At 45.8% G+C, this 25,897-nt stretch overlaps 1 protein-coding gene across 1 annotated transcript in view; it reads right to left on the reverse strand.

The window, feature by feature from the left end:
• Nucleotides 1–25,897, reverse strand: part of Boc (BOC cell adhesion associated, oncogene regulated) — a 70,966-nt gene that overhangs the window by 16,381 nt on the left and 28,688 nt on the right. Inside the window, 3 exon segments of the mRNA XM_036203286.1 lie at nt 1,456–1,602; nt 17,995–18,273; nt 18,890–19,066. Coding sequence (XP_036059179.1) covers nt 1,456–1,602; nt 17,995–18,273; nt 18,890–18,971 — 508 coding nt within the window. The 5' untranslated portion in view covers nt 18,972–19,066.

Raw genomic sequence — 25,897 nt, forward strand, 5'->3', positions numbered from 1 at the left:
GAGTGAGTTCCAGGGCAGCCAGAGCTGTGCAGAGAAACCTTGTCTTGAAGGGAAAAAAAGGAAACAAGCAGAATGTATGCTGCTAAAATGCTCTTAAGATGGCAGCTCATGTCACACAGATGGGGAAAAGATGAGTTTGTGGAACTGGCTTTAGCAGTTCTTACGCATCTGTGTCGCAGTTACCATTCTAAGCCACCTCCCTATCCAATTGCTTCTCCTGGAGGGGAATATTCTGACCCCTAACCACTGCCCTCTCTGTGACAGCCACCGGAACCTCATCTTGTGATCCTGTGCATCACTGGCCTGGCAGGCTGTGTCTGCTCCTGGTCCAAGAGTGTCGTGGGTGGGACCTGAAGCATGTGTTCAGGTTTGTTAGGCAGGAGGCAGACTCACAACTTCTGGACAGCGCAGTGACAGAGGTGGCCTTCAGTGTCCTGGCAGGCAGAGCACTGGCCATCAGTCAGCTCTGAGCTTTGTCCTAATGCCCCCGCCCCCTTGGGAGTCAGGGTGTCACCAAGCTTGGTGCCTGCCTGCTGCTGGGCCACCCAGGTGTGAGCTGCTTAGGCAAATGCCAGATGGAGTGCGTCTTGCCAGGACTGCTGCCAAGCCTCTGTCGGGGGTGGGGGGGTGGGGATGGGGGACTGGGATTAGAACTCCTGCCGTCTCTCCTCTCTGCTATTGCTGAGTGGTTGGACCAGGGTGTTTACATTTCAAAAGCAGCATTCTGTCTTTTCTGAGTTTCTTTTTTGTTCCTCCTAAGATTTCTATCACAAACATATATTCCTTTCATAAGCAAAGAAATTCTATAATATGAAAGGTATGCATTTTGAGTTACAAGTTGACCTAACTTGGCCTTACATGTAAGTTTGTTGTTGGGGAGGCTGATTTCCTATTAATGGACATACGCCTCCTTGTTGGCACTGTGGACCAAACTGTGGCCTCCCCTAGGCCAGGCATCACATCCACTATGGTCTGAGCAGAAAGCTGTGAGAGCCGAGATTATCATGGTACCCAGGAAATGGGGGCAGCTGCGAGGCCCCACCAAAAGACCATGTAGGGAAAGATGCCTCCCACCAGGGAATGCTGAAGCTCTGGGGACTCTGGGCTTGTCGGGCAGCTTTTCCCTACATGCCTGGTGGCAAGGCCCTGAACAGAGAGCATCTGGAGCCCACCATCTGCCAAGTGCCTGATGAAATGGCAGCGGCGTGGCCAACACCTTCCAGGGCCCCCCACAAGATGAGTTAAAGTCTGCAAGACAGGGCAGAGGAACGCCATCATGGAAACTGCCCCCTTGGCATCTTTTAGAGCCAATTGTCAGAGCAGAGGACAGCTGGCTAGCCTGAGTTCCGGGCTGTCACGTGATCCTGGGGACTCAGGGAGGTAGCAACCACAAGCGAAAGCGGGTGGAAGCCAGGGCTCCTGGGCTCTGTCTTGGAGTTCCCACCCTTTCCTTACCTCTAGAGGCCTCCAGCCACTCCTGTTTGACGCTGTACCGGACCTGGGCTTTTGGGTGGCTCTCAGGCAGGTGACAGGCAATGACGGCTGTGTTCCCCTCGTCCACTTCAATCACGTGCTGCACATCTAACTTAAAGTCCTGGAGGTCTGTGGGGAGAGAGGACGGTTCCAATTAGACCCAGACGGAGCACGTCAGTGCGGCATCCCACCGTGGGTTGCTGCTGGATATCACAAGAAGCAGCTTCAGAACCCACTCTGGACCGCGAGCAAGCCATGAGACGTGTCTTGGCTTCTGGTGGTACACAGGGGTTTGTAAGAATGGAATGCACAGCCTCGTCATTGTATGGAGTGAAATTTGGAGTGTCTACAAATGTAAGTGTGGGGAGGCCTGGAGAACCCTGTTAGGAGGTGACCACAACAGTTTCTTCGGTGACACTAAGAGTGAAGTGGTCCTACTCTGCTGTCCTGGAGATGGCTCAGGGCCAGGGCACAAATGTCCAAGTACAGCTGTCAGAGGGCTCCAAGAATGGAGAGAGAAATGAAAAGAAGTGTGCCAGGCATCTACCCGCCAACCCCACAGCTCCCCAGAGTTTTCTGGAGTGTGAGCAGCAGGGAAATATTAGACAGAATGATTTATAGTGTGGAGATAAACAGATAGAAAATACAGGATAGCCTCGAGAGGGCCTGGAACCTACTCCAACGGACCCTGACTGTCTCTGCCTCAGGGTATTTAGAGAGATGCCAAGGGAGTGGTGCAAAAGACTTCCTCCCCCAGCACAGCCAAGTGCAGGCCATCCCAGACACCTGCACTCAGGCCCGTGGCCCTGATCATCCTCTATGCGGACCTGCTGGGTAAAGCCACAAGGAACCCGAAAACAGACTCCCACAGAAATGTTGATGTTTTCCCTCAGGTTTATCAAGAACAGCCTCCCAGGTTCTCACACATTCATAGCCAAGATGCGGGTGCCCAGAATCTACAGTCACTAATGACTAAGCCCCTCTGATAGGTGATAGGTGGGGCTCTGTGGGTGCCCTAATGATACTCCTAGGTGACAAAGGATCTCCCAAGACACTAGGACATCCCCAGGTGGCATCCCAATGTGGAAGCTGACACAAGGCTTCAGTGTCCTCTGGCATCCCATGGGCATTTCTTCTGTGTAGGCTTTGTGGGAGGACTGGGTCTAAACTAGGAGAGAATGGAGACACATCTGGAGCAAGAGCAGAGTGTTTCCCAAATAGTTCATGTGTCTAAAAAAACAAATTTCTTTGCATGGGCCAAATCACTGATGCTGTTGAAAAGCTGGACCATTTCTACAACAAAACCACATTCTGAACAGGAAGCTGGGTTTTCAGGATTGTAGCGGGAATCTATTTTAAGAGAAGGAATAAAACTAATAGAACACAAAGGAAGGGCTAAAATATTTTACCCAGACACTCTTTTCAGTGTGGTACCAAAGAAGCCATGGAGGCCCACTCTCGGAGTGCAGATAAATTCCCAAACTCTGCTCAGTCTCTAAGCCTTGGGTGGGCTTCCTGAAATTTCTCTGCAAGACTCTACCTGCTCGCAATGTTTTCCCGTGGACCACTCAGAAAAGGCAAGCCAAGTAGGCAGAAAGAAGATTTCTCACAAAACGTGAGAAATAACTGCCACAAATAAACTATAGTCACCACAGGGAGACCTGGTGACCAAGTTAATAGCAAGGTCAAGGAGGCTGCCTACTTAGTAGAAGCTGTCAGCCAGGCCCCGGGAAGGAAGAAAGCCCACTGTTTGTTTTTTGTTTGTGTTTTTGTTGTTGTTTTTTGGTTGTTGTTGTTGTTGTTTACAAAAAGATCATTACCCCTTTCATTTCAGTGTTAAACCACCCACTCTTTAAGGACAGGGGCCAAGACTTGTTCATATATGTTCTCTGAACCTAACTTGGGTCTTGACCCCCTTCGACAGTCAATGGTCAATGAATTAATATCATGGGAACCAAGCTTCACAAGTTAGATGCCCATTTACATGGCCTTTGAACCCGAATTCTCTCACAAAGCTTGGTTTACATTGTGAGCTCAAGGACAAGGTAGGTCCTAACACAAATGTCCCCTGGGCATTTTAAGTGTGGCAAGGACAGTTATTTTAGAAAAAGTACATCTGGCACCCTGGGAGGTCAGAAGAGGGCATCCAAATCCCCTTGAATTAGAGTTACAGACAGTTGGGAGTTGCTATGTAGGGACTGGGAATTGAACCCGGGTCTCTGGAAGAGCAACCAGTGCTCTCAACTGCTAGGCCATCTTAAATCCTTAACCCCATGTGAACAAAGGATCCTACATTTTCATTTTGCACTGGGACTTGCAGATTATGTAGCCCAGACCTGGCTGAGCCTCTCGGTTAAGATGATGATGTGTTTGCATCTGAACATGGGTAATGCCACTCCTTTAAAAGCGTTTCACTGAAACACGAAAAGGCCCTAATCCTCCTTCAGGGTAGAGAGTCTTGTACCTGCCAAGTCAGGAAGCTCCCCACAAAGTGAGCTGTGAGCAACTGCACTTCAGAGGCATTTGGAAAATTCCCTAGGCACTGAGAAGCACTCTCCTCCATGGTCTAATAAATCTAAAGCTACCCCACCAAGAGTTTTTTTTTTTTTTTTTTTTTTTTTTTTTTTAACCTTCCCCACTCCTTTTCTTTACATCATCCCAAGGAAAATCGCCTGGAGCAAGAATATACTTAAACCGTGCAGATCATTTTGCAAGACAGATGTGCAACTAAAAGGAGCTTGGCATCCGAAAGCCATCTCCATCATAATGGCCCCAGGCTCCTGCCTACTCCAACTGAAGGCTCATCCAGGCACGGTTCTGCGCTCCCTGCCAGGCACCCACCTCACCGACCCAATGCTAGAGCACTGGGGCCTCCTTAAGCCCCTCTTGGCTCTCACTGCACCCTCTGACAGCTGCTAGAGTAGAAACAGAAGGCTGTGCATTCAGGGAGGCATGAAGCTGGGCACTGGTCAGCCAGGCAGCCCAACTTTCCCTTTGTTCTGATGCCAACATGTGCACGACAGCCCGTGTGGGCAGGGCCCTGGACACCCCATCTGGGTACTCCACTCCTCACACGGGCTGACTGGCAGGCAAGGCTTCTTGGCTTCAACACAAATAAGCAACACTCTGGTCTTCACTGCTGCCCCCTCCTTGGGCCCCCAAAGCTTAAGTCTTCAGCGGCAGCTTCCATCACCCCCAGCTTCCATCACCCCCAGTTTGGCTGCTTCAGTGAAATTCAAGTTTCACTGAGGGATCAAAAGGCAGAGCAACGAAGTGATGGATGATGTAAAAATCAGGGCCCCTATTCCTTGTGTTTCTGGGCAGGAAGGAGGCCAGAGATGGAGGAGACTCCGTGATCAGTAACACACTAGTCAGCTATCAGTAGGCAGATGCAGAGGTATCCAGCTGGCTTCATATGAAGGGGAGCAGCCTGTGCCCAGGCCAAGGCTCTGCAAAGCAGTTTCCTGGCCCTCGACAATGCCTCACTGGGAATAAAGGGCAGGCCCTTCTGTTACAAATGGGGTTAACAGGCCTCTGTTGGCGGAAGGGTGGGTCAAGTTTCATGGGAAATGGCTTGAGAGGACACCTGTCCTTGCCTGTTGCCTGTGTGCTTGAGAAATGCATTGCAGGAATGTTTTCTCAGCTTTAATATTTTACCTCCCCCCACACCCTCCTTCCGTATCCTCTCTCCATTCTTCCAGTTACTTCATTAAACTGTCCAGCAGACCTACTCATTTCTCAGATCTCCACAGGTCAAAAGCCCTGGTCTTTGGGGCCACCTCTGAGGTTACTAACATGCCTTATTGTCATGGTACTTTGTCTTTTCTGAGAAAGCTCACAGTATTTTGGGCTCTATACAGAGCTCTGCCCGGTTCCTTCCCCTGAAAAGCTCAGATTCCAAAGGGAAACTGAAAATTCCAACGTGTTGGTTCTGTGAGATGCCTACATGCACTGTCCACAGGGATTTCTTCAAATGCACACTGTGTGGTGTGTTCTATGCTTCCTCTTTCCACTTAATGGGAAAGTCAGGCCCAAATTCTCTTGGCCATGGAAAAAACAAGAAAGCATATGAAGGATATTTACAAGCATTTATTTCTTCGTTGTTGAGGTGCATGTGAAAGCATAGGGGCACATTTGGTCTTGAGTGCATTTGAACTTTTTAATCACTTTCTAGCCTCCATCACTCTGCCCTTAATAAGAAGCTAGTAATAATAAGTAGAACAAGCTGGATGGTGGTGGCTCACACCTTTAATCCCAGAACTTGAGAGGCAGAGGCAGGCAGATCTCTCTGAGTTAAGGGCCAGCCTGGTCTTCTGAGCAAGTTCCAGGACAGCCAGGGTTACACAGAGAAATGCCGTCTCAAAAAACCAAAATAATAAAATGATAATAATAATAATTAGAATTATGAATTAAATCACGAAATTGGAGGAATATGTCTACACATGCTCAGTATAAACTGTCAAATCGTAACTGAAGGCTTATTTCCTCATTTTCAGAGTTCCCAGAGTGCCTGGGGTCTCAGCTCCATGTTCCTAATATAACCCAAACCCCAACTTTCCAAGACGTTCTTCACTTGGTATTCTCCCTGAACACCCCCCTTGTGGTGGTAAATCAAAGCTATTTCTGTTCGGGCAGAAAAGATGGTGGTGCCTTTGCTGGGTGCCGTAGGAGTCATCAACACCCCCATCTTTGTGCGCCAGGCTGAGGACTCAAACAGCTTTGGTGTTCTGGCCATGCAGGTGTTTATTGCACATGGTCTCATCCCACCGGACTCCCGTGTTCTCAGAGGACAAGCCTGAACTTATCTGCTGAGGTCTGGATGGGATCCACCAGATTGTGGGCACTGCATGGGGCTCACTTGGCAAAGCTGCTGGGATACTTAGCAGTCTCAGGGCCATGGCCAAATTTCTGGGCTCACTGTTAATTCTATTCCCCAACTCTCATGGCCTCCAAGCCTCAACTTGCCCCTGTGGCAACTTATTGTGTCTATGGCTGAGGTTACGGCGCTTGGGAAGAGTGTATGCCAATGGCGCCACAACACAGTGAGAGGCTGACCCCGTGGTCTTTCCCTGCACCTCAGTCACTTTGGACAAGGTAGTAAAGGTACTGGGTGCCTTTTTTCTGGCTGAATCCCTGGTTCACAGCTTCACAGAAGGACTTAGGTATGGGAGCGAAGAAAGCAGAGAGTCTGTGGCAAATTGTCTCAGTAAGTGGCCTCCGGCAGTGTGGAGCTTGTCTGAGCCCAAAACTGCTCTATCAGTGGGCACAGAGTCACACACTGCATTCAGTTCTTTGGTCATCTAAGATACCATTGCTTAGCTTCACCCACAGATTAGCCTTGAAATAAAATACTTTGCAAGAGGAAAACCACAAAAGCCATCTGCAGAGGACAGGGGACCAAGTAAAGCTGCAGTGGATGGTGCTCGTGAGGTCAGGGAGCCAGACATCTGGAGAGTGATGGTGGCTATCATGGCTTGGGCAGGCTTCTCAGAAGCTGAGCATTTGAGGAAATGACTAAGCGCTTACCAGTGGATAGCCAGGGCACACAGACCACTAAGCCAAACAACGGTAACTCACAAGGCTGGCCCAAACCATGTTTTCTACAGCAGGCATTTAGTGTAGTGCCATCCCTTCAAGCATCATGGATGCCACCACTCAGCCATCCTGGTAGTTAGAATTATGCCAGGCACCACATAAAATGCAAAGGAAATGAGATAGGTCCTGGACAGTGGGAGCTTCTAACAGATGAGATAGGTAAGATCAATGTAAGAGTGGTACCCCAGCCTGGTCCTCTCCTCTTCCACCAACAGCCTAAGCCAGGCTGCCACAAGCTGCATACAATTTAGGGAGGAAGTTGGAGAAGCAAGCTCTGTGCCTCCCTTGGTAGGCCAGGACAGTGAATAAATATGTTTGCTCTCTTTGGGAATTTTTTTCCCCCTGCCAATCCAATTGTACAAATAATTTTGGCTCCAAACAAAACTCTTTCCCAACAGCCATGGAAACATGACATGAAATTTCTCAAACACAGTTTCTGATGAAAGCGAGGTATGCTATGCTGCCTTTTATTTAAATAAAAAACAGTTTCTATGGGTGGTGGTGGGGGGGGGGAGTTTTGCATCTGCCAAACAGATTAGCTGTCAAATCTTGGTTTGGTTTTGTTTTTCTTCAGTTGAGGTGTGGCTCCCCACATGTGAAAGGTGGAAGGGCTAAGAATGGAGGAAACATGAACACGGTTGGGGAGTGGGAGCTAAGGGCAGGAAAAACTAATAGTCAAGACAAGAGAGAGAAAACTGGGGGTGAGGAGAGGGAAGGCGTAAAGCAGCAGGCGTATGAGGAGGAAAGAAAGAAAAAAACTATTTTGCAATGTTATTAAATGATTTGCAATAAACTGGCTTAAGGCTTTAGGAATTTTTTTTGGCTTGAACCAATTAAAAATATTTTTAAAAGACATAAGGGGACATAAAATGTGATTAATCCTCAAAGACAAGTCAAAGATGGAGCCATGTCTCCACTGAGTCTGGCGGCCAGATGCACCGTGAGACGTCTGCAGCCATCCCCCATTTATCTGGCTTCAGAGCCTGTGTGAGGTGGAGCTGGCGCACAGAGCTGAAGTTTCTTTTGGACCCGATGAACTAGTTTGGAAAAAATACATTGAAGAAAGAGAGAGAGGGGGAAAAAAAAAAGATTTGCTTGCCAGCAACCCACATCATACATACTCCTCTGATCATCCAAATATAAATATAAACTTAGCAATGGGAAAATTCATGTGAATCCTGGTGGTCTGGACTCATCAGAGGCAGAGCTGGATCCCAGCACAGTCTTTGTCAGGGCTGGTGGCCAGCACAGGAAGAGAGGAGTATGGAGCTCTCTAGCATGGTCGTTGTAAACAGAATTCCAGGTTGGAGAGACAGGACCACTGTCCTGGGGACGGAGGGGCTCATGTGCCCCCCTTCCTTCCCACACACCTGTGAGGGTTGCTGCTCCCTCCAGCACTGGCTTTCCCTTGAAGGTTCCAGTGACCATCTCCTTCTCTTCTCACATAATTATTTATTCAGTGTATGTGTACATGTGCTACAGCGACAACTCTCAGGAGTTAGTCCTCTTTACCAGCTTGTAGGATCTGGGGGTTGAATGCAAGTGAGGCTAACCACTGAACCATCCTGCCAGCCCTCCATTGAATTTACTATACTCCTAAACTTTTGGCTTCCAACATTTTTTCTCTGAAAGCTCTTCTGTGGGGTGCTAGCTGCTCTTCCAGAGGACCAGGCCCCATTCTCAGCACCCACATGGCAGCTAACAGACATCTGTAATTTTCACTGGGAGTGAGGAGAGGGGGGTTGGGGTCTGGTGTCCTCTTCTGACCTCTGTGGGTACTGTATGCATATGGTACACAAGACATGCATGCAGGCAAAACATTTATACATATAAATAAATAAGAGTTAAAAATCTAAGTCTTCACATTTTGATGTGCCTACAGTAATTGCTTCATAATCTACTTTTCTGTCCATTACCATCAGGCACCATCAGACCCAGGTCAGCAGAGAAATTCCTACAACTGAACACTCTGCTCTGCTGACTTGATATTTTATTTCTTACCATCCATTCAAACAAACAAAATAAAGAAACAAAAACCATTTAGTTTCTCTTTTTTGTCGTTTTTGTTTGCTCAGACAGGGTTTCACTGTGAACTTACTCTGTAGACCAGGCTGGCCTGGAACTCACAGAGATCTGCCTGCCTCTGCCCCTGGGTGCTGGGATTAAAAGCATGCACCACCACCACTGGGCTTAGCACCATTTTCTTTATAGGCAAAATTGCTGTTTGCTGCAGCAGATGGATGGGTTTTTTGTTTGTTTTTCTTATATTTTCTGTCATTGTTAAGTGATGGTCCTTTAATTCAGATGTGTTTTCTAATTCTCAAACTGGTCACCAGATCCCAAAATGGTTGCCAGTCTAAAAGAAAGATCAAAGTAGACGTCACTGAATGCTCCACATATACCAAAATGGACTGGGAAGGAACTTATCAACCCATTAGATTCTCTCCTTCATCTTACAGGAGCCATCTTGCATCGTTCCATCAAGTGGCCCGGTGGTTTCAAACCAAACTAGTCAATTTCCTCCCACCTTCAGAACAATAGACTTCTGATGGCCCTCCCTTTTTTCTCTTGGCTTAGACAATAGACCTACAATTTTGTGTAAGTGTGTAAATACGTGCCGGAGTACACAAAGAATTAGGGATGGTGGTGTCATGAGTCTACTGTGGAATAATCTTTTTGTACCCTGTGAAGATGTGTCTCTGCCAAAGTACCTTCTGACTGATTTAATAAAGAGCTGAATGTCCAATAGCTAGGCAGGAGAGGATAGGCAGGACTTCTGGGGAGAGAGACTAACTTGAGAGGAATCTGAAGATTCACCAGTGAGATGCAGAGTAAGTTCGAGGTACAGTATGGAAGAGAGGTAATGAATGAGCCACATGGCAGAATGTAGATTAATATACATGTGTTACTTTAAGTTATAAGAGCTAGTTGGAAACAAGTCTAAGCTAAGGCCAAGCCTTCATACTTAATAAGTCTCTGTGTTATTATTTGGGAACTGGAGGTCCAAAGCAAGTCCCATCTATGTCAGTTTTTAAATGTGTTCTCGGTAAACACACCACAGACTTGAGCTCAGTTTGGTAAATAGTGACTGCTGTAAAATTGGACTACTGACTATCTCGGGCAGATATCTGCTGCTAAGTAAGATGCTCTGTGTAGAGTTTACAGCATAGGTCTGGCTAGATGCTTGTAACAAACTGCTGACACCATTTGAAGATTCTACCAGAATATCAGCAAATTTTTATCAGATAAATCTATGCCTTGTTGACCTAGAGCTTTTTTTTTTTTTTTCTTTTAAACTAACATATTCAGCTCTTTGGCGCCTTCTGGGTCTAAAGATCTTTGGGTACTTTTCTTGCTCACCTGGCCAAGTGAAACACATCATTTACTATGAAAAGCACTAAATTTCAAACTAAGCCAGTTCTCCCTCTCCAAGCTTTGGCTGCCATGGAGCTGCCTGGCCTGGCTTCAGCTGCAGACTGCCTTCCCCTCCTGGGGCAGCTCAGGAGACCACCTGTGTTTTCCTTCTCCCCCAGCTCTTCTCTCCTCTGCCATCCCTTCATTCCAAAGCAAAGGGCGTGCCCAGGATTCCACAAATCAGCCAAGCTGCTCTGCATTTTTTTTTCTAATTTGGAGCAAATGGCCCCTTCTTGTTTTCTCTGGGAATCACGCACAGCCTGTGCCAGACTGGAGTGTGTTGGGGGTTAGGGATGCTACTGCAGGAAAAACCCTTAGGACCTCTTTCTGAATTACAGAATGTACATTTGTCAAAGGTAAAGAGATTTTTTTTTAAAAGTGTGGAAAATCAAGTGAAGGATGGCATGGAACAACAAGAGACAGTTAAGTAACCCGACTAACTTGAGTTAGGTTAAGAATTTGGTCATATGGTTGGGGAGTCAGCAAAGGCTGGAGAGCTGCCTTAGTGGTTAAGAGCACTGGCTGGTCTTCCAGAGAATCAAGGTTCAGTTTCCAGCACTCACACTAACATCTATAATTCTAGTTCCAGGGGATTCCAAGCCCTCATCTGGTCTCCTTGGGCACCAGGCAGACACACGGTATACACACATACATGCAGGCCATACACAGAAAAATAAAAACCAAAAGATTAGGTAGTGTTCACTATGGAAGACTCTGTGTCATTCCAGAAACTCTCCCTAAGTCTGTCCACCATGTGTTAAAGGCTTGAGGATGGAATATAAAGATTAAAAACATTCAAAATAAAAGTAGACTCACACACATTCTTCAAGATTCAATTCCTAGATCTTTCTCAGTAATCCCACTCCCCAAATATAAATATATCATGGCTAGCCTCTCAGTTCTCATGAAAATCTGTTCACATCTCTGTTGGACAACTTAGAGGGCTGCCATATGGAAGGTCATTTTCTCCATTAGATAGAGATGACCTCAAAAACTAGGACCAGATCTTACTGAACACATCCCCGTTGTTAAGACGCAAGCCTCCATAATACCCAAATAGAGAAGTCAGCACTGGGGAAGCCACAGTTTGCACTTTCCCAAGATGCCCTCATTGGCTCTGATTTTGCCTCACTAAAGCCCTTGAGGACAGCTAAGCAGATGTTAAGCAGGGAGTAGTTGAGGAAGAAGCCATCATTCAAAGGGGCTAGATATGAATCAAGGCCACAGAAAATGTTCTCGTAAGAATGCCATAGTGATGGCCAGAAATGAAAGTTCTTGGGATTGATGGGTTAGCTTGCATACTTCCTTTTCTTTTAGCCTTGCTACCTCTCTGTTCTAAAAAAGGGTTTAAAGAGGCTAGTAAATACAGCATGAGCGTAAAACAGAATTTAAAGAGTCAAGATATGGCCGGGCAGTGGTGGCCTTTAATCCCAGCACTTGGAAGGCAATAAGTTAGGCAGATCTTTGTGAGTTCGAGGCCAACCTAGTCTACAGAGCGAGATCCAGGAAAGGCACAAAGCTACACAGAGAAACCCTGCCTCAAAAAAAAAAAAAAAACAAAAACAAAAACAACAACAACAAAAATAATCAAGATATGATATATATGTATATATTACAAATAAAATATTAGCAAATCAAACTTCATAAATAAAGGCATTAATGAAATTGTCAAATGTGTCCAAAGCCACTCCTGACTACATGCAGGTACCAAGCCAAGAAGGCCACATGAAGCTGGTGCCTTTATCCTCTGGGAGGGTGTAATGGCTATTCTTGGCTGTCAACTTGACTACATCTGGAATTAACTAAAACTCAAATGGCTGGGCACACCTGTGAAGAATTACCTCTCAATTAAATCATTTGAAGTGGGAAGAGCCACTTCTTATCCAGATCTTTGAGGTGGGAAGATCCACCTTTAATCTGGGCCACACCTTCTGCTGGCAGCCTATATAAAGGACACGGAAGAAGGAAGCTTGCTCTCTCTTTGCCTGCCTGCTCCCACTGTGTCTAGCAAGTCCCTTCACTGGTACTAAAGCCTAATTCTTCAGGATTTCGGTATATACCTGAAGACCAGCTGAGACATCCAGCCTCATGGACTGAACAACTACTGAATTCTTGGACCTTCTTTTGGTAGACAGCCATTGTAGGAATAGCTGGACCACAGCCTGTAAGCCATTCTAACAAATGCCCTTTCTATATATACAGTTCATTCTACACGTTCTGTTCCTCCAGAGAAACCTTACTAACACAGAGGGGCTGGAACAATAAAGTCCCTGAGTCCTTGTCTCCAGTGGACAGCTCCATCTGATTCTGAAATCCAGGACATTTTGAGGGCTCAGTGGAGTTTATGAGCCCATAAAGATTGAGGACTAGCTATGCTTTGCATTAAGATAAACATCCAAGCCAAGCAGTGATGATGACGCACACCTTTAATCCCAGCACTCTGGAGTCAAAGACAAGCAGATCTCTAGTTTGAAGCCAACCTGGTCTACAAAGTGAGTTCAGGGCAGCCAGGATTATATAGAGACCTTGTCTCAAAAAAAACAAAAACAAAAACAAAAACAAAAACAAACAAAAAACAAAAACAACAAAAAACAAAAACAAAAAACAAAAAAACCAAAAGAACCGAGAGAGGGAGAGAGAAAGAGAGGGAGAGAGAGAGAGAAGAGAGAGAGAGAGAGAGAGAGAGAGAGAGAGAGAGAGAGAGAGAGAGAATGAATCATCAAGACAGCAGCCTAAGTAGATCCTTAGCTTTCCTGTTGGTGTCTAAAGACATACATAGGACTATTCAGTGGTCTACTGAGACGTCACATTCCCAGGCTCTAGAGAAAGCGACAGTGTTCCCAGTTATCTCAGCTTCAACTTAGGACCTCTTATTCTTTTGAACACTAAAGCCCCACCACCTCACTACATACTAACTGGCAGGTAGCTATGTGGTAGTCACATGTTCAATTCCTACCTACACTGTGGCTGTTGGCTGTTGGCTGATGGAAGAATCAGAAGAACTGACTTTTTAAAAAAGTAGTAGAGACAAGGAGTTTATGCAGATTCCTAGAGGTAGAGAACAGAGAGGGACCTTCGTGTCTCACATCAGTTCCATGAGTTACTGTGATTACCCAATAAGCCGTGTGCCCAGACGAGCCTCACAGGTGGAACTGGGGGCCATGAAGAGATCTGGAGTTCCCTAGATGCTATCTGCTGCTGATTCTGGAGCAGAGTAGGGGAGTTGCTGGTGCAGCCACATGGACTGTAGCCACCTAGTAAAAAGTTTGTGGGAAGATAGAAGGAAGGAGCTCAAAAAGCATTTCAAATATTGAGTCAGACCAGGGGACCTGAAGTGAGACAGAGGTGGGAGAGTGTTACCAAAAAGCAAGGTTAGGTTAAACAATACAGAAAATTCTCCACAGGGTACAGTGAGAGTGAATGATTCCTGCCCACACAGTAGGGCAGATGGAGAAGACCTAAGTGAGACTCATGGTCTCAACTGCTAGTTCCATTTTGACCAAAATCTAGAAGTTGAAGCTACTTGGTTAGGAGGAAAGCCACCTCCCAGCACCAACCCAGGAGTACCAGAGGCCTGGGCCAGGGCAGTTCTCTAGGGGCCTCTCTATCCCTAAATCCTCAAGCCAGATCCTTGACTCTCTCATGAAAAACTCCCAGTGGTCTCTAGACCAAAGCCAGGAGGTGGCATGTTTCCAGGTAGGCCAAACAGCACTTTGCTTTGTGCGAAGATGAATGTATGAAGGAAGGTCTCCAAACAGGCCTTAAATGCTGAGTGCGGTGTGTGCATGTCTGTGCGCTGGCACAGCCCTGCCCTGCCTTCATCTAAATGCAGAGGGTGCCATTGGTAATCCCATCTGTAGAGCAGTCTCCTTGTACAGCAGCCAATCAGCAAAACAGAGCCCCATTCTGCTCAGGAATGTGTTCTCAGAAACTAACTAATCTAACTGCTGAGTCTGGGCCAAACTTCCCCGTGGCATTAGCCCAAAGATAGCACCCCTTTCTCTGGCCTCCACCAGCCTTCCTGCCAGCCTAGTGATGCCTCCTCCAAGCCTGGGAGTCTGCAGCTCCACTCCCCTGCCTACCTCCTCTGCAGGATACCCACCCCCACACTCTCGCTCACCCCATTTCTCCAACTTCTTCTTTCTAGTCAGACCCAAACATTTCACTTTGGATGCACGTCTGAACGACAAGCCAATAATAGCTCTTGGCTTCCAAATGAGACCATCCCCACTCTAGCACATGCCTTTCTATTCCAACCACACATCCCTTCAAGCACCAAAGAAAGCAAGCAGTCATGGTTTGTTTTGTTTTGTTTTTGTTTTGCTTTAAATAAAGACTGTAAATCGAACCTCCTCACACAGATGCACACTGAATCAAAAGAGAGGTCCAAACTAAACCATTTCTTCCCCAACTCCCCCTTCTTCAAACAATAAAAGGTTCAGGTTGGCTCCTCGTGAGGTTGGATAGACAATTAGAGAGCGTATTGAGCTTCTACAGACACATGCTGATCATTTGCAGATAGAATCTCTCTCCTAAATGCCCCTTTAAGGCAAAGATGTTGAAAGGTACGTCTTATTTATAATAACAATAGCTCAGCAACAGGAAATACTTCAGTCCCTTATGGAAGAATTCTGCTGTCGGAAGGATGAGTGAGCTAGCTAAGGGCACAGCGTGTGTTAGATGTGTTAGAGCCACGGTTACACGACATACACATATGCAGGAGCTCATTGGCTGTCTACTTAGGAGCCAGACTCTTTGCACCCTATTGAACACATTTTACACTCATCGAAGGAGAAAAGGTAAATTATCATATGGCCAAAGGAAAATGCTTATCCTACAATGCCAAAGGGAAAGGGAAGAATAGAATATGCATTATTTAGCCATATTATAACAACATAAATATATGGGTATGAGTGAAAACTGGAAGAGTATATGCCAAAATGACAAACATGTTGTGTGAAGACAGCAGACTTTTAAAAAAATTTATATTATCTATTTATTTTATTTTATTTTTTAAATATATAGGCTGGTTTAATCCAGCCATTTTCATAATCCAATATGTCTTAGTCGCTGTCATTCCCTCATTAGCAATCAAGAAAATCTAAAGACAACATAATAATATACAGAATCCAGACTGTATATTTCCCAGAAGATGACAGACTTAAGGGTTACATTGCTTTCTACATATTCCAAAGTTCCTATAGGGCAATTCTAATTTTAAAATCAGTAACAGAAGAAGTCGGAAATGTCTGATGCCAAGAAGTCTGATTCTGATCTCAGCCACTCTTAATGGGATGAGATGATTCCCTATTGATCACCACCCCTTCCTCTAAGCCTTCCTACATCCCCCTCTTCACCCTGAAGCACAACCAGAGGAAAGTGCTTAGCTTCCTCCCAGAGACCTGACACTCAGACTCAATGGCATTCTTTCTGTCTAGGAGAGTAGGGTAGTGTCTCCTCAGGGAGACACTCTTCCCATGCCCTGTAGGAAAAAGCAGAACTTCTTGATATTTCCTAAGAAATGAGGAGCACCACCAGCAGCCCTGTTCGACTTTCTCACAGTGACGTCCTGTTAGGGATCTGGGATGAAGGCAGGGAAGAGCCTTTCTCTCTTGCTCTTCTCTTTCTCTATTCCTTAACACTCTCTTTCCCGGGCTCACATCTCACACACCCCCATGACCTCATTTGACATCAGTAGACTTACATTGCAGAAGTTTTCTCCTTTGGACCTATGATGTGGGACACCTCACTTCTTAGAACCACATTACCCATGAAGCCAATGGTGATGGTGACACAGAAGCCCAAAACAAGCTTGTCAGGGATGAAAGGACACTATTAAGTTATGAGAACATGAGTTCTAGAAATCTCAGTTTATAGCCAAATGCCTAAAGTCTTGACAAGTTTCCCTGTTTCCTACACTTCAGGGGGGAAGGGTCCTAGATGGAAGCGATTCTTAGTTCCCTGGCCACAAGCTAAGCATCCAAGAATGAGAACTGAGGAAAGTGGTTGTCCTGAAGGGTTCACAAACGAAGGACTGAAAGTCAGATAGCAAATATGCATAGAACATTGTATATACAAAGGCAGTGTGTCACACTGTCGTCGTCCCCCACCACCACCACATGGCCTAACATAGTGAGTTGAGTAGGGTACACAGAGTGTCAATTAGCATTACCTGCTCTGGATGAGACTCCTCATTCAGCTATGATCATCAAGTCACTTGACCCTTACTTTGGTTTATTGGATCCTCAGAATACACTCTCAAAGTCATTGTAAAAATTATGTCTCACTCTCACAAGCATAAAAGAAACATGAGCAATCCTAAAGACCATGTGGCAGGAAGTACTGAGTCCACCAGAATCCTTCTTTGTGTGTGTGGAGTGGGTGAGTGGGAGGTTGGAGGCCACTTGGCTTCCATATGTATGTATGTATATATATATATATGCACATATATATATATATATATATATATATATATATATATATATATATCTTTTTCTTTTCTTTCGAGACAGGGTTTCTTTGTGTAGCTCTGGCTGTTCTGGAACTCACTCTGTAGCCCAGGCTGTCCTCAAACTCAGAGATCTGCCTGTCTCTGCCTCCTGAATGCTGGGATCAAAGGTATGCGCAACCACCACTTGGCTTGGCTTCCATATATCGGCCTGAGGACATACATTTTTTAATGTAGTAATCACAGACAATAGAGGAGAGACAACACTAATTGAACATCGCCATAAGCAGAATGCCTACAGTCAATGATTTCAGTCAACTACCTTACACTGAGAGCAGCAATACCCCTAAAAAGAAGGAAAGAAAGAAAGATACAAAGAAAGAGTTTGAGCATTGAGTGGGTGTCGCCTCTCCCTTATTTCTCTTCTCTTTATCCAGTAATTAAGCAGTTTCCTTTGCATTTCTTTGGAAATTTATATTTAGGGTCTGGTCAGATGGCTCAGTGGGTAAACGCACCTACCAGTGAGCCTGAGGACCTGTGCTCAGTCCTCCTAGGCCCCTCATGGTAGATGAAAAGAACTGACCCCCACAAGTTATCCTCTGGCCTCCACCTGCACATCACCATCATCATCATCACAATAAATTTTAAATATTTTATATCCCAGGCATTAGGAATATGCTGGGGCCAAGTTTGGAGTGCACAGGCTCGATCCATAGCCCTGCAAAAAAAAAACCCTGACTGAAACCACTGTGAGGAGGGAGTAAGAGGTAAAAAGACATCGGCTGTCATATGCTACTAAAACCCCTGACCAAATAGAGAGGAGGCTCCAATTCTGGGCCCCTCGAACAGTTCACTCCCTGTAGACGCTCTACACATCACCTTGCTCAGAGGGGAAAGTTCTCCAGGACACCACAGACCCCAAGACTGCTGAGAAGCCACCACTTGACTGAAAAGTTTCAGCCGTTGTATTCAGCCTTTAATGCTATGATTATGGGAATAGGAGAAAAGAGAGAGTAGAAGGAGGTGAGGCCATGCCACACAGTGTGGCAAAGAAGTGGACTCACTGGCTAGTGTCACCGTGGCTGGCACGCTGGCCACAGCTCCTGCGGGAATCCGAGCCACACACTGGTACCGTCCCACAGTGTGGTTGTTGAGGGCAGCAATGACGAGGGTCCCCCGGGTGACAAGGACACCCAGAGCATCATCCGAGCCATTGAGCTCCTTCCCGTTAAAGCGCCAAGTTACATTCACCCGTGGTGGCTCTACCACACAGCCCAGGATCACAGTTCCTCCGAGCTTCTGGACAGTGGACATAGGCTGGACAGTGACCTGGGGAACTTCATCTGGAAAAAGAATAACAATACAGCAATGAGCAGAATTCCCCCAAGAAACCACTGCTGCCACCATCTTTTGAGAAGCCACCTAAGAAGGATTCAGCACCCAGGCGAGCTGCTCTTCTCCCGGAAAACTCAGCTCCCCTTGCCCATTCCTCACCCTACCTGTTACTAGAAAGTCCCCTTGCTACGTAGCCAGGCAGTATAAAGCTCAGGCACTGGAGTTGGACAGACCTTGGCTGAATCCAGTGCCGCCGCTTTGAGCTGTGGAATTCTGGCCTTTCTGCAAATTGTGGCTAGTAATGCTTGACTCAGAGCACTGTCCAAAGGCTCGCTGAGCATGCAAATGGCCTTCCCTGGGATCATACAATAAAGGCATACTACATGCAGTTATTATTGGCACGCATCCTCTACTAGTAGTATAGAAATTATTAAAACACAAAACTATAACCAAATGGCATTGTCCTGATCCCTTTTCATCTTGTGTTCTCAAGTGTGCCACAGCCAGGAGGTCAATAGAGATGTCGTACCCTAAGGACACTAAGCTGCTTCAGGCTCCCATCTGACATCAAGGTAAAGCCCTCTTCCCAGAGGGGCAGGCTGGGAACGGAAGGAAAACACTCACCCAAATCAGCAAGGCAGCCGGCTGCGGCCAAGAGGAGCCAGACTGGCGCAACCATAGGCCACTTTCCTCGGCACGTTGTCATCTTCCCACAGAGTATGGTGTGTCACAGAGGGTTCTGAGCCAAAGTCCCATAAGCCACACGTAAGCCTTGTAGAGATACTGTAGTCCTCTGCAGCCCTGTTGTGAGAGAAGTTGGGAGCATGGCCATGGGGAGACTATCTGGGGCTTGGCCCATTCCTCAACCCCGCTCTATCACACTTGCAGGCAGTGTTCAGTGGCTGTGCTACTGGGGGACCAAAGAGACACTTCATGACGTTTCTTATCTGAAGGGTAAGTCTTATCAGGTTCCCTCCTGCATCAGGAGATAACTTCATCTTGGAAACAGTGTTAGAACCTTGACTGGACTCACAGTGAGGACAGGGGATCCCAAGGTATGGAGGGGCTGAGAGCTACGGAAGGGCCAGGTAGGGGCAGTGAGTATCTATGTTGGTGAGTCCAGACACTGGAACAGACAAAAAACATCCTTCTTGATCACTATCAGAAGCTATGTATCCATGGCTAAGTGACTTGCCATGTTGTAGTGTGGAATGCTGTTGGACAATGTTGTTAGATGTGAACTTAGTTCCTCTTTGGGGGATTTTCCTCATTAATGATTCCCAGAATCTCAGTGTCTCCTGAAAGCTTCCCTCTCTCCCTTCCTCTCTCCTTCCTTCCTTCTTTAGTGTGTGTGTGTGTGTGTGTGTGTGTGTGTGTGTGTGTGTGTGTGTGTATCAAGGCAAGATCTCTTGCTGAATCCAGAGTTGGCCAACTTGGTAAATCTAGTGACTCTAGTTAGCCAGTTTGCTCTGGGGACCCCATCTCTACCTCCTGAGCATTGAGATTACAGACAGGCCACCACTCCCACCTGCCTTTAGTATGTGGATGTTGGGGTCTGAACTCTAGCCATCTCCCCAGCCAAGATAATATTTTGACTGTAAACAGAGTTCATAGTCTTATTTTTGAGATTCTCAAAAGGTTACAGGTTTACAGCCGTGAGCAGGATATGGTAAACCTCAAAAGTCATATGAGCTTAGGCCTTAAGCAGGGTTCATTTTCAACATTCTTATACAAGGAATCTTTGTTTAAAAGGTTAAACTGAGAATTTTGACACAACTAAAGAAAAAAATTTTATGGTAAAGATCACTATGGCAATATAGTGATCTCAATATTTCTGAGACAGTGGCCTATGATCAAAATGTAAATCTACAACAATTGATCTAACCAATGACTCTCAAATCTTAGTCACATTGGAAATGTGGAGGGAATGACTATGCTTCCTGATGGAGAGCTTTCCTGAACTTCCAATCCGTGCTTTCTGGCTGCCCACAGGTCTGCCTTATGTGGGCATTTCAGGCCTTCTAATCCAACCCTGCCACAGCCTCTTGCCCTGTGCCTGGGACTTGCCTAGATCCTTGGCTTTTCTGAGGCCCTTTGGCTCTTGGTTTGGTCCAGCCTGGCTACTGTGAGGGTGCAGAGGACCACATGGGCTCCACCCAATGAGCAACCTCCGGCCCCAACCCACAAAGAGGGAGGCTCATGGCGTGTTTCAAGACAGAGTTCTTGCCCCTTGATGTTCATGCCCACCCTTTGCCAGGATCCTACAAGACCTCTCAACTGTCCTAGGAGCAGACAGGGGTGTTTCCTGACAGAAAAATCTTAAGGAAGGTTTGAAAAGTCCACTTCTGACAGTCTCAATAATTTCCTGCAGTGTAGAAACTTTCTGTTCCTGTTTTAATAACCTAATAAATCAAAGTACTGTTGCTGTGAAGTGGGACTCATGGAGTGTGTAGAGCTCATGCTTAGGATGTGAGTGCTGCTGGAGACAGCTGGCGGGTGAGAGAATGCCTGCCTGCTACTGCCCCAGAGGCCAGGCAAGCTCTGCACAAGATGAGCCCTCTCATGGGCACACCAGCCCTGTGAAGTGGGGACCATTATCTCTACTTTACAGGTGAAGAAACCGAGTACCAGAAACATAATTGTTCATGGTGGTGAACTGTGTGCCTTGGATGAAAGCCACATGGCTGCCTCCACAGCCCCGTGTTTCCTGGGGCTATGGGAGCCTTCCTTTCCCTACCTTTCCTATGAGGGCTGTGTACCCATTTTCCTTTCTTTCTTTCCTTCTTTCCTTCTTTCCTTCTTTCCTTCCTTCCTTCCTTCCTTCTTTCTTTCTTTCTTTCTTTCTTTCTTTCTTTCTTTCTTTCTTTCTTTCTTTCTCTTTCTTCCTTCCTTCCTTCCTCTCTCTCCCTTCCTTCACTTCTTTCCTTCCCTTCCCCTTCCTTCCTTCCTTCCTTCCTTCCTTCCTTCCTTCCTTCCTTCCTTCTTTCTTTCTTTCTTTCTTTCTTTCTTTCTTTCTTTCTTTCTTTCTTTCTTTCTTTCTTTCTTCCTTTTTAACAGAGTTGGAAAGAGAGTTCAGCCAAACAGTGATTGCTAGGGGAAACATCCTGCCAAAAAGCATAACTTTCTGTGTCCTTTCCATTATCCAGATCATTCTTTTTCAATTCTCAATCAAGGTTTTCCCAATGAAATGATGTATTAAAATAGAACCGTGCACAAGTCTCTAGTTACAGCATTTCTTTTGTAAGGGAACTAACTCATTCACGACGTGCTCCAGTTTCCCAGTTTCCCCGTCCCCTTAAGGAGACTGGCACCAACTTTCTTCCCAGCCTAGGAAAGGCAGACGGGGAGGGGGTAGAGAGAGGGAGAAGGGAAAGGGCATATGAAAACGAGGCAATAAACGGCCAAGTGGGAGCAGGCGGACGAGGTGGGCCAAGGGCTGTTTCTCATCTGGGCACAGGGCACATGGAGGTGTTTGGGTTGTGAAATGGACACATTTCCGTTTTACTGAGGAAACTCAGCCCAAGCCCCCTGCTGCTTTAGGAGGACAGGACAAACACTTCCCGTTACTTCTGTACCCTTGGTAGTTTACACACTTCAAAGTGGAAACAGCCCTCACTACTGCGGCCTGTCACCATCCTGCCTTTTTTTTTTTTTTAAGGGAAAAAGGAGAAAGGATATAGTAGGGGAGTTGAGAGAGGAGAAGGAAGCATGAATTAGCTGACCCCAAAGGGAATTCTGGGGTCTCATTTTGTAAATGTAGAATTGTGATGGGGTTGCGTGGGGCGGGGGGGGGGGGGCAGCAACAACAGAAAAGGCTTTGTGGTACTGAAGTTTCTGGTTAGGGAAACTGAGTTCCAAGTAACTCTTTTCTGAGACAGGGTCACCTGCTCTAGCTCAAGCTGGCCTGGAGCTTACTAGTAGCTCAGGCTGGTCTTGAACTTAAAGGGGCTGCTCTGTCTTAACTTCTCAACATTTTACAGGGTTTTATAGGCGTGAGCCAACACGTCTGGCTTGGATTTGTTTTACTTTGTCTTTTTTCTTTTCCATTTGTAGAGCTAGGTATTGAACTCAGGGTCTGACACATGACAGGCATGATCTCTACTATAGCCCCCTAAATTCTTTGCTTTTGTCTGTTTGGTTTGGGAAGTGTGGTGACAGAGCCCAGAACCTCACGTGTTGTGTATTGTGGACACTTCACTGATGCTTCCTAGAGTAAGGTCCCTACTATACTTGAGTATGTAACAATTTCAAAGGTATGAGTATTAAAGAATCTTTTTTAAAACACACATGCACACATATCGATGTCTATCTCTCTCTCTCATCTCTCATCTGTCTATCATATATCATATATATGATAGGAATATAAATATACATATATATGTATATATATGAAAAGTTTGAGATGGAGAACCTAACTGTGGTGTGACTTTGCCTCTTTGTGAACAAGTGAGATGTTTTCAGAGTTGGAGGAAGACACCAGCAAGGCCTGTTATTTTTTCTTGGCAATATAAAAATATGTCTGGACCCACCTTATTTTCTTACGCATTTCCTCAGAAAAAAAAAAGAACTTTTAAAAATCTCTAAAGCAGGCAAATGGGAAAATGAATTCTTGCCCTGAGGACCAGTGACTCGACATTTTAAAGGATTATCTGCACAAAAAAGTTTGTCTTGAGCAGCTTCACTCCTGACAAAGGTGTTTCCCACTGAAATAATCCGCTCCTCACAGCCGTTTCTGAAGCTGTCCAAAAGCAACAGCGAAGCTTTTGGGGTTGAGACCAGGCATGAAACATTGTGGCCTTAGAATATTTATTTATCTTTTTTTTTTTTTTTTTTTTGAGAACATAACAAACAACAGAAAGTCTATCACCAGGAGGCAGTCTGTTCCACCACTTCCCATGGGGCTGGCTGAGCACATGGAAGAGAGAGACCTTTCACACAGGCCATCTCTCTTTTCTGCCTCGCCGGCTCAGACGCAGGTCCTCTGCCGGGCCCGGGCCTGCACCAGTGACAGGAGAGGGTAATCAAGCAGACCACATAAGACTCATCAGGAACAAGTGACTGGGAAGAATGAGACTTGACAGAGCCTTTTGTTCCGCTGGCTGAGAAAGGCTAGACAATTAAGTGTATCTGCCAAGGTGCATGTTTTGACAGGCTTCCCATTTTATAGAGTAAGATTCCCCATTCCCAGTGGTCTGCGAAGGCAGAGCTAAGTGTTTCTTATCCCTGGGTCGAGACAAGAAGTAAGTGGGTGCAAGTGTTATAACTCCAGGTCTCAAGAGAGTAGAAGCCCTATACAAAAAATCACGCTGAAGGAAGTCCTAGGAAATCACAAACATTTATTTCTTGGAGAGATGAGTATGCTAATTTAGAGAGATTTAGGAGAAGGAATTTTAAAAACACTACCAAAATACCACGTATACACCCTTGAAAATATATAGTAAAAAAAAGTTTATTTTTACTTAAAGTTTATTTGTGCTTAACCCACAGACCTAATTAAAAGGAAACATTTTTAAATTGGAAGGACCTCAGGAAAAATGCAGTATGGCTTAGAATAACATCTAGTGTGTTTCCAGGCAACTGAATCTCCCAGTTAATTAAGCCAGGAGACTGGAGCTACAAGTTGTCTCAGAATCCCAATCCAGTGCTCATCTCAGTATCCAGCACTAGCCCCTGCAGGGTTTCAGAACTGGTAATAACTGTTTCTGCATCTGGTTCCTTATGCATAAAGATAATATTGCCTGTATTGCCATCTGTCACAGTGACGTGTGTGTGTGTGTGTGTGTGTGTGTGTGTGTGTGTGTGTGTGTGATGCCTGTATATTTGATGTATGTACTTTTTAGTGTGAGTGTTCATGTGCGCAGTTAGAGACCTGAGACTGGTGTCAGGTGTCTTTCTTGATCAATTATTGTCTCTTCTGTTTTTGAAACAGGGTTTCGCAATGAGCAAGACGCTCTTCAGATCCTCTAGGCTGATTGGCCAATGAGCTTTGGAGATCCACCTATCTCCTCAGTGCTAGAGAATCAGAAGTGTACCACCACCCCACCCACCTTCAGCCCAGCTTTTGCACACGGGTTCTGGATCTCTGGACCCAGGTCTTCATGTTTGTGTGGCAGGCACGTTACAGACTGAGCTATCTCTCTAGACCGATAGTAACTCTCTACATGGCGGTTTTGATTGTTCTTATCACAGGCGTACCAATCTAGAATAATCTACTAAAGTTCACTATACAAGCCTCTGTGTCAAAAACTGTAAGACAATGGCAATGTTCCACAGTTGTGCGACCCCAAACAACAGGTGACAAGTGACCACCTATCAAGTCGTGCAATCTTGCTAATGCAACAAGGAAACAAGATTGTAGGTTTGCTTTACGTGATCATACAGGGGTGGCGACTGCTACATTTGCCAGCACAGTTCTAGACTGACCCTGAAACATCTACCTAGACCTCTCCGGTCCCTCCCGCCTCGCGTCTTCCCCTCTCGGCCTCCCTTTATTTCCCTTTTGTGTGTTGCTGGGGTACATCTGTGTGGGGGTTTGCATGTGCATGTGTGTTCATATGTATGTATAGGCCAGAGAATAATCTTGGGTGTTGTTCTTCAGGAGCCATCCATTTTTTTTTTTTTTTTTAAGGCAGAGTCTCTGACTGTCCAGAAAACCTCTAAATAAGCTCGTCTGGCTAACCAGCAGCCCTGGAGAACCAACGACTCCCACTCTCAGTGTTGAGTGTACACCACCAGTCTCAACTTTTTTTTAAAATGTGGTTTCTGGGATTCAAGCCCAGGTCCTTCTGTGTTTTGCAAGCAGTTTGCTAACTAAGATATCTCTCCAGCCCTTTTTCTTCTCTCTCTGTCTCTCTGTCTCTCTCTCTGTCTCTCTGTCTCTCTCTGTGTGTGTGTGTGTGTGTGTGTGTGAGAGAGAGAGAGAGATAGAGAGAGAGAGAGAGAGAGAGAGAAGGTCTTGTTGTGTAGACCAGGCTAGTCTTGAACTTGAGATCCTCCTATCTCAGATTCCCTAGTACTGGGTTACAAGCATATGCCACCATGCCCAATTCCATTCTGTTGTCAAATAGGGGATAATTACAATGGTCAAGTGCTCTCAAATAATGCGCCATGCGTTAGCCAGCTTCTAAGTATATTTTTCCTTTAGTCTTTATCCAGATTTTATGTGTGAGTCTATTCAAAATCTACATGTAGTGTGATTTACACTGGGGGGGGGGATATATTGCTGAAATCTACCTCATATGGATAGTAGAGAGACATTGTGAACTGTCACACATGGTTTCATTTCGTAGGAAATGAAACAGCCAAATCTGGGATATAAATCTACTAGTACCCAGCAAATGCACTTGAGCCCTTCTCCATTTCCCAGACTCCTCTGCAGCTAATTGAAGGTCATGTGACTAGTGACGGCCAGTAAAATATGAATAGGTCATATGTCATTTCTGGACCAGGCCAGTCATGAGCTAGAGAGCCAGGTCTGTTTCTTCTGGTGTGGTAACCATAAGTGACATGTTTCAGAGTCCACAGCTATATGACAGAAGAAAGCAGCTCAAGATGTGAGATTAGAAGAAATAAACATTTCCTTGTTCTTAACCATTCAAGTTCTGGAATTAGTCTCATGGGCCAACCTCAGCC

The sequence above is a fragment of the Onychomys torridus genome, chromosome 12 (genome assembly GCF_903995425.1).
Source record: "Onychomys torridus chromosome 12, mOncTor1.1, whole genome shotgun sequence".
Lineage (NCBI taxonomy): Eukaryota > Metazoa > Chordata > Mammalia > Rodentia > Cricetidae > Onychomys > Onychomys torridus.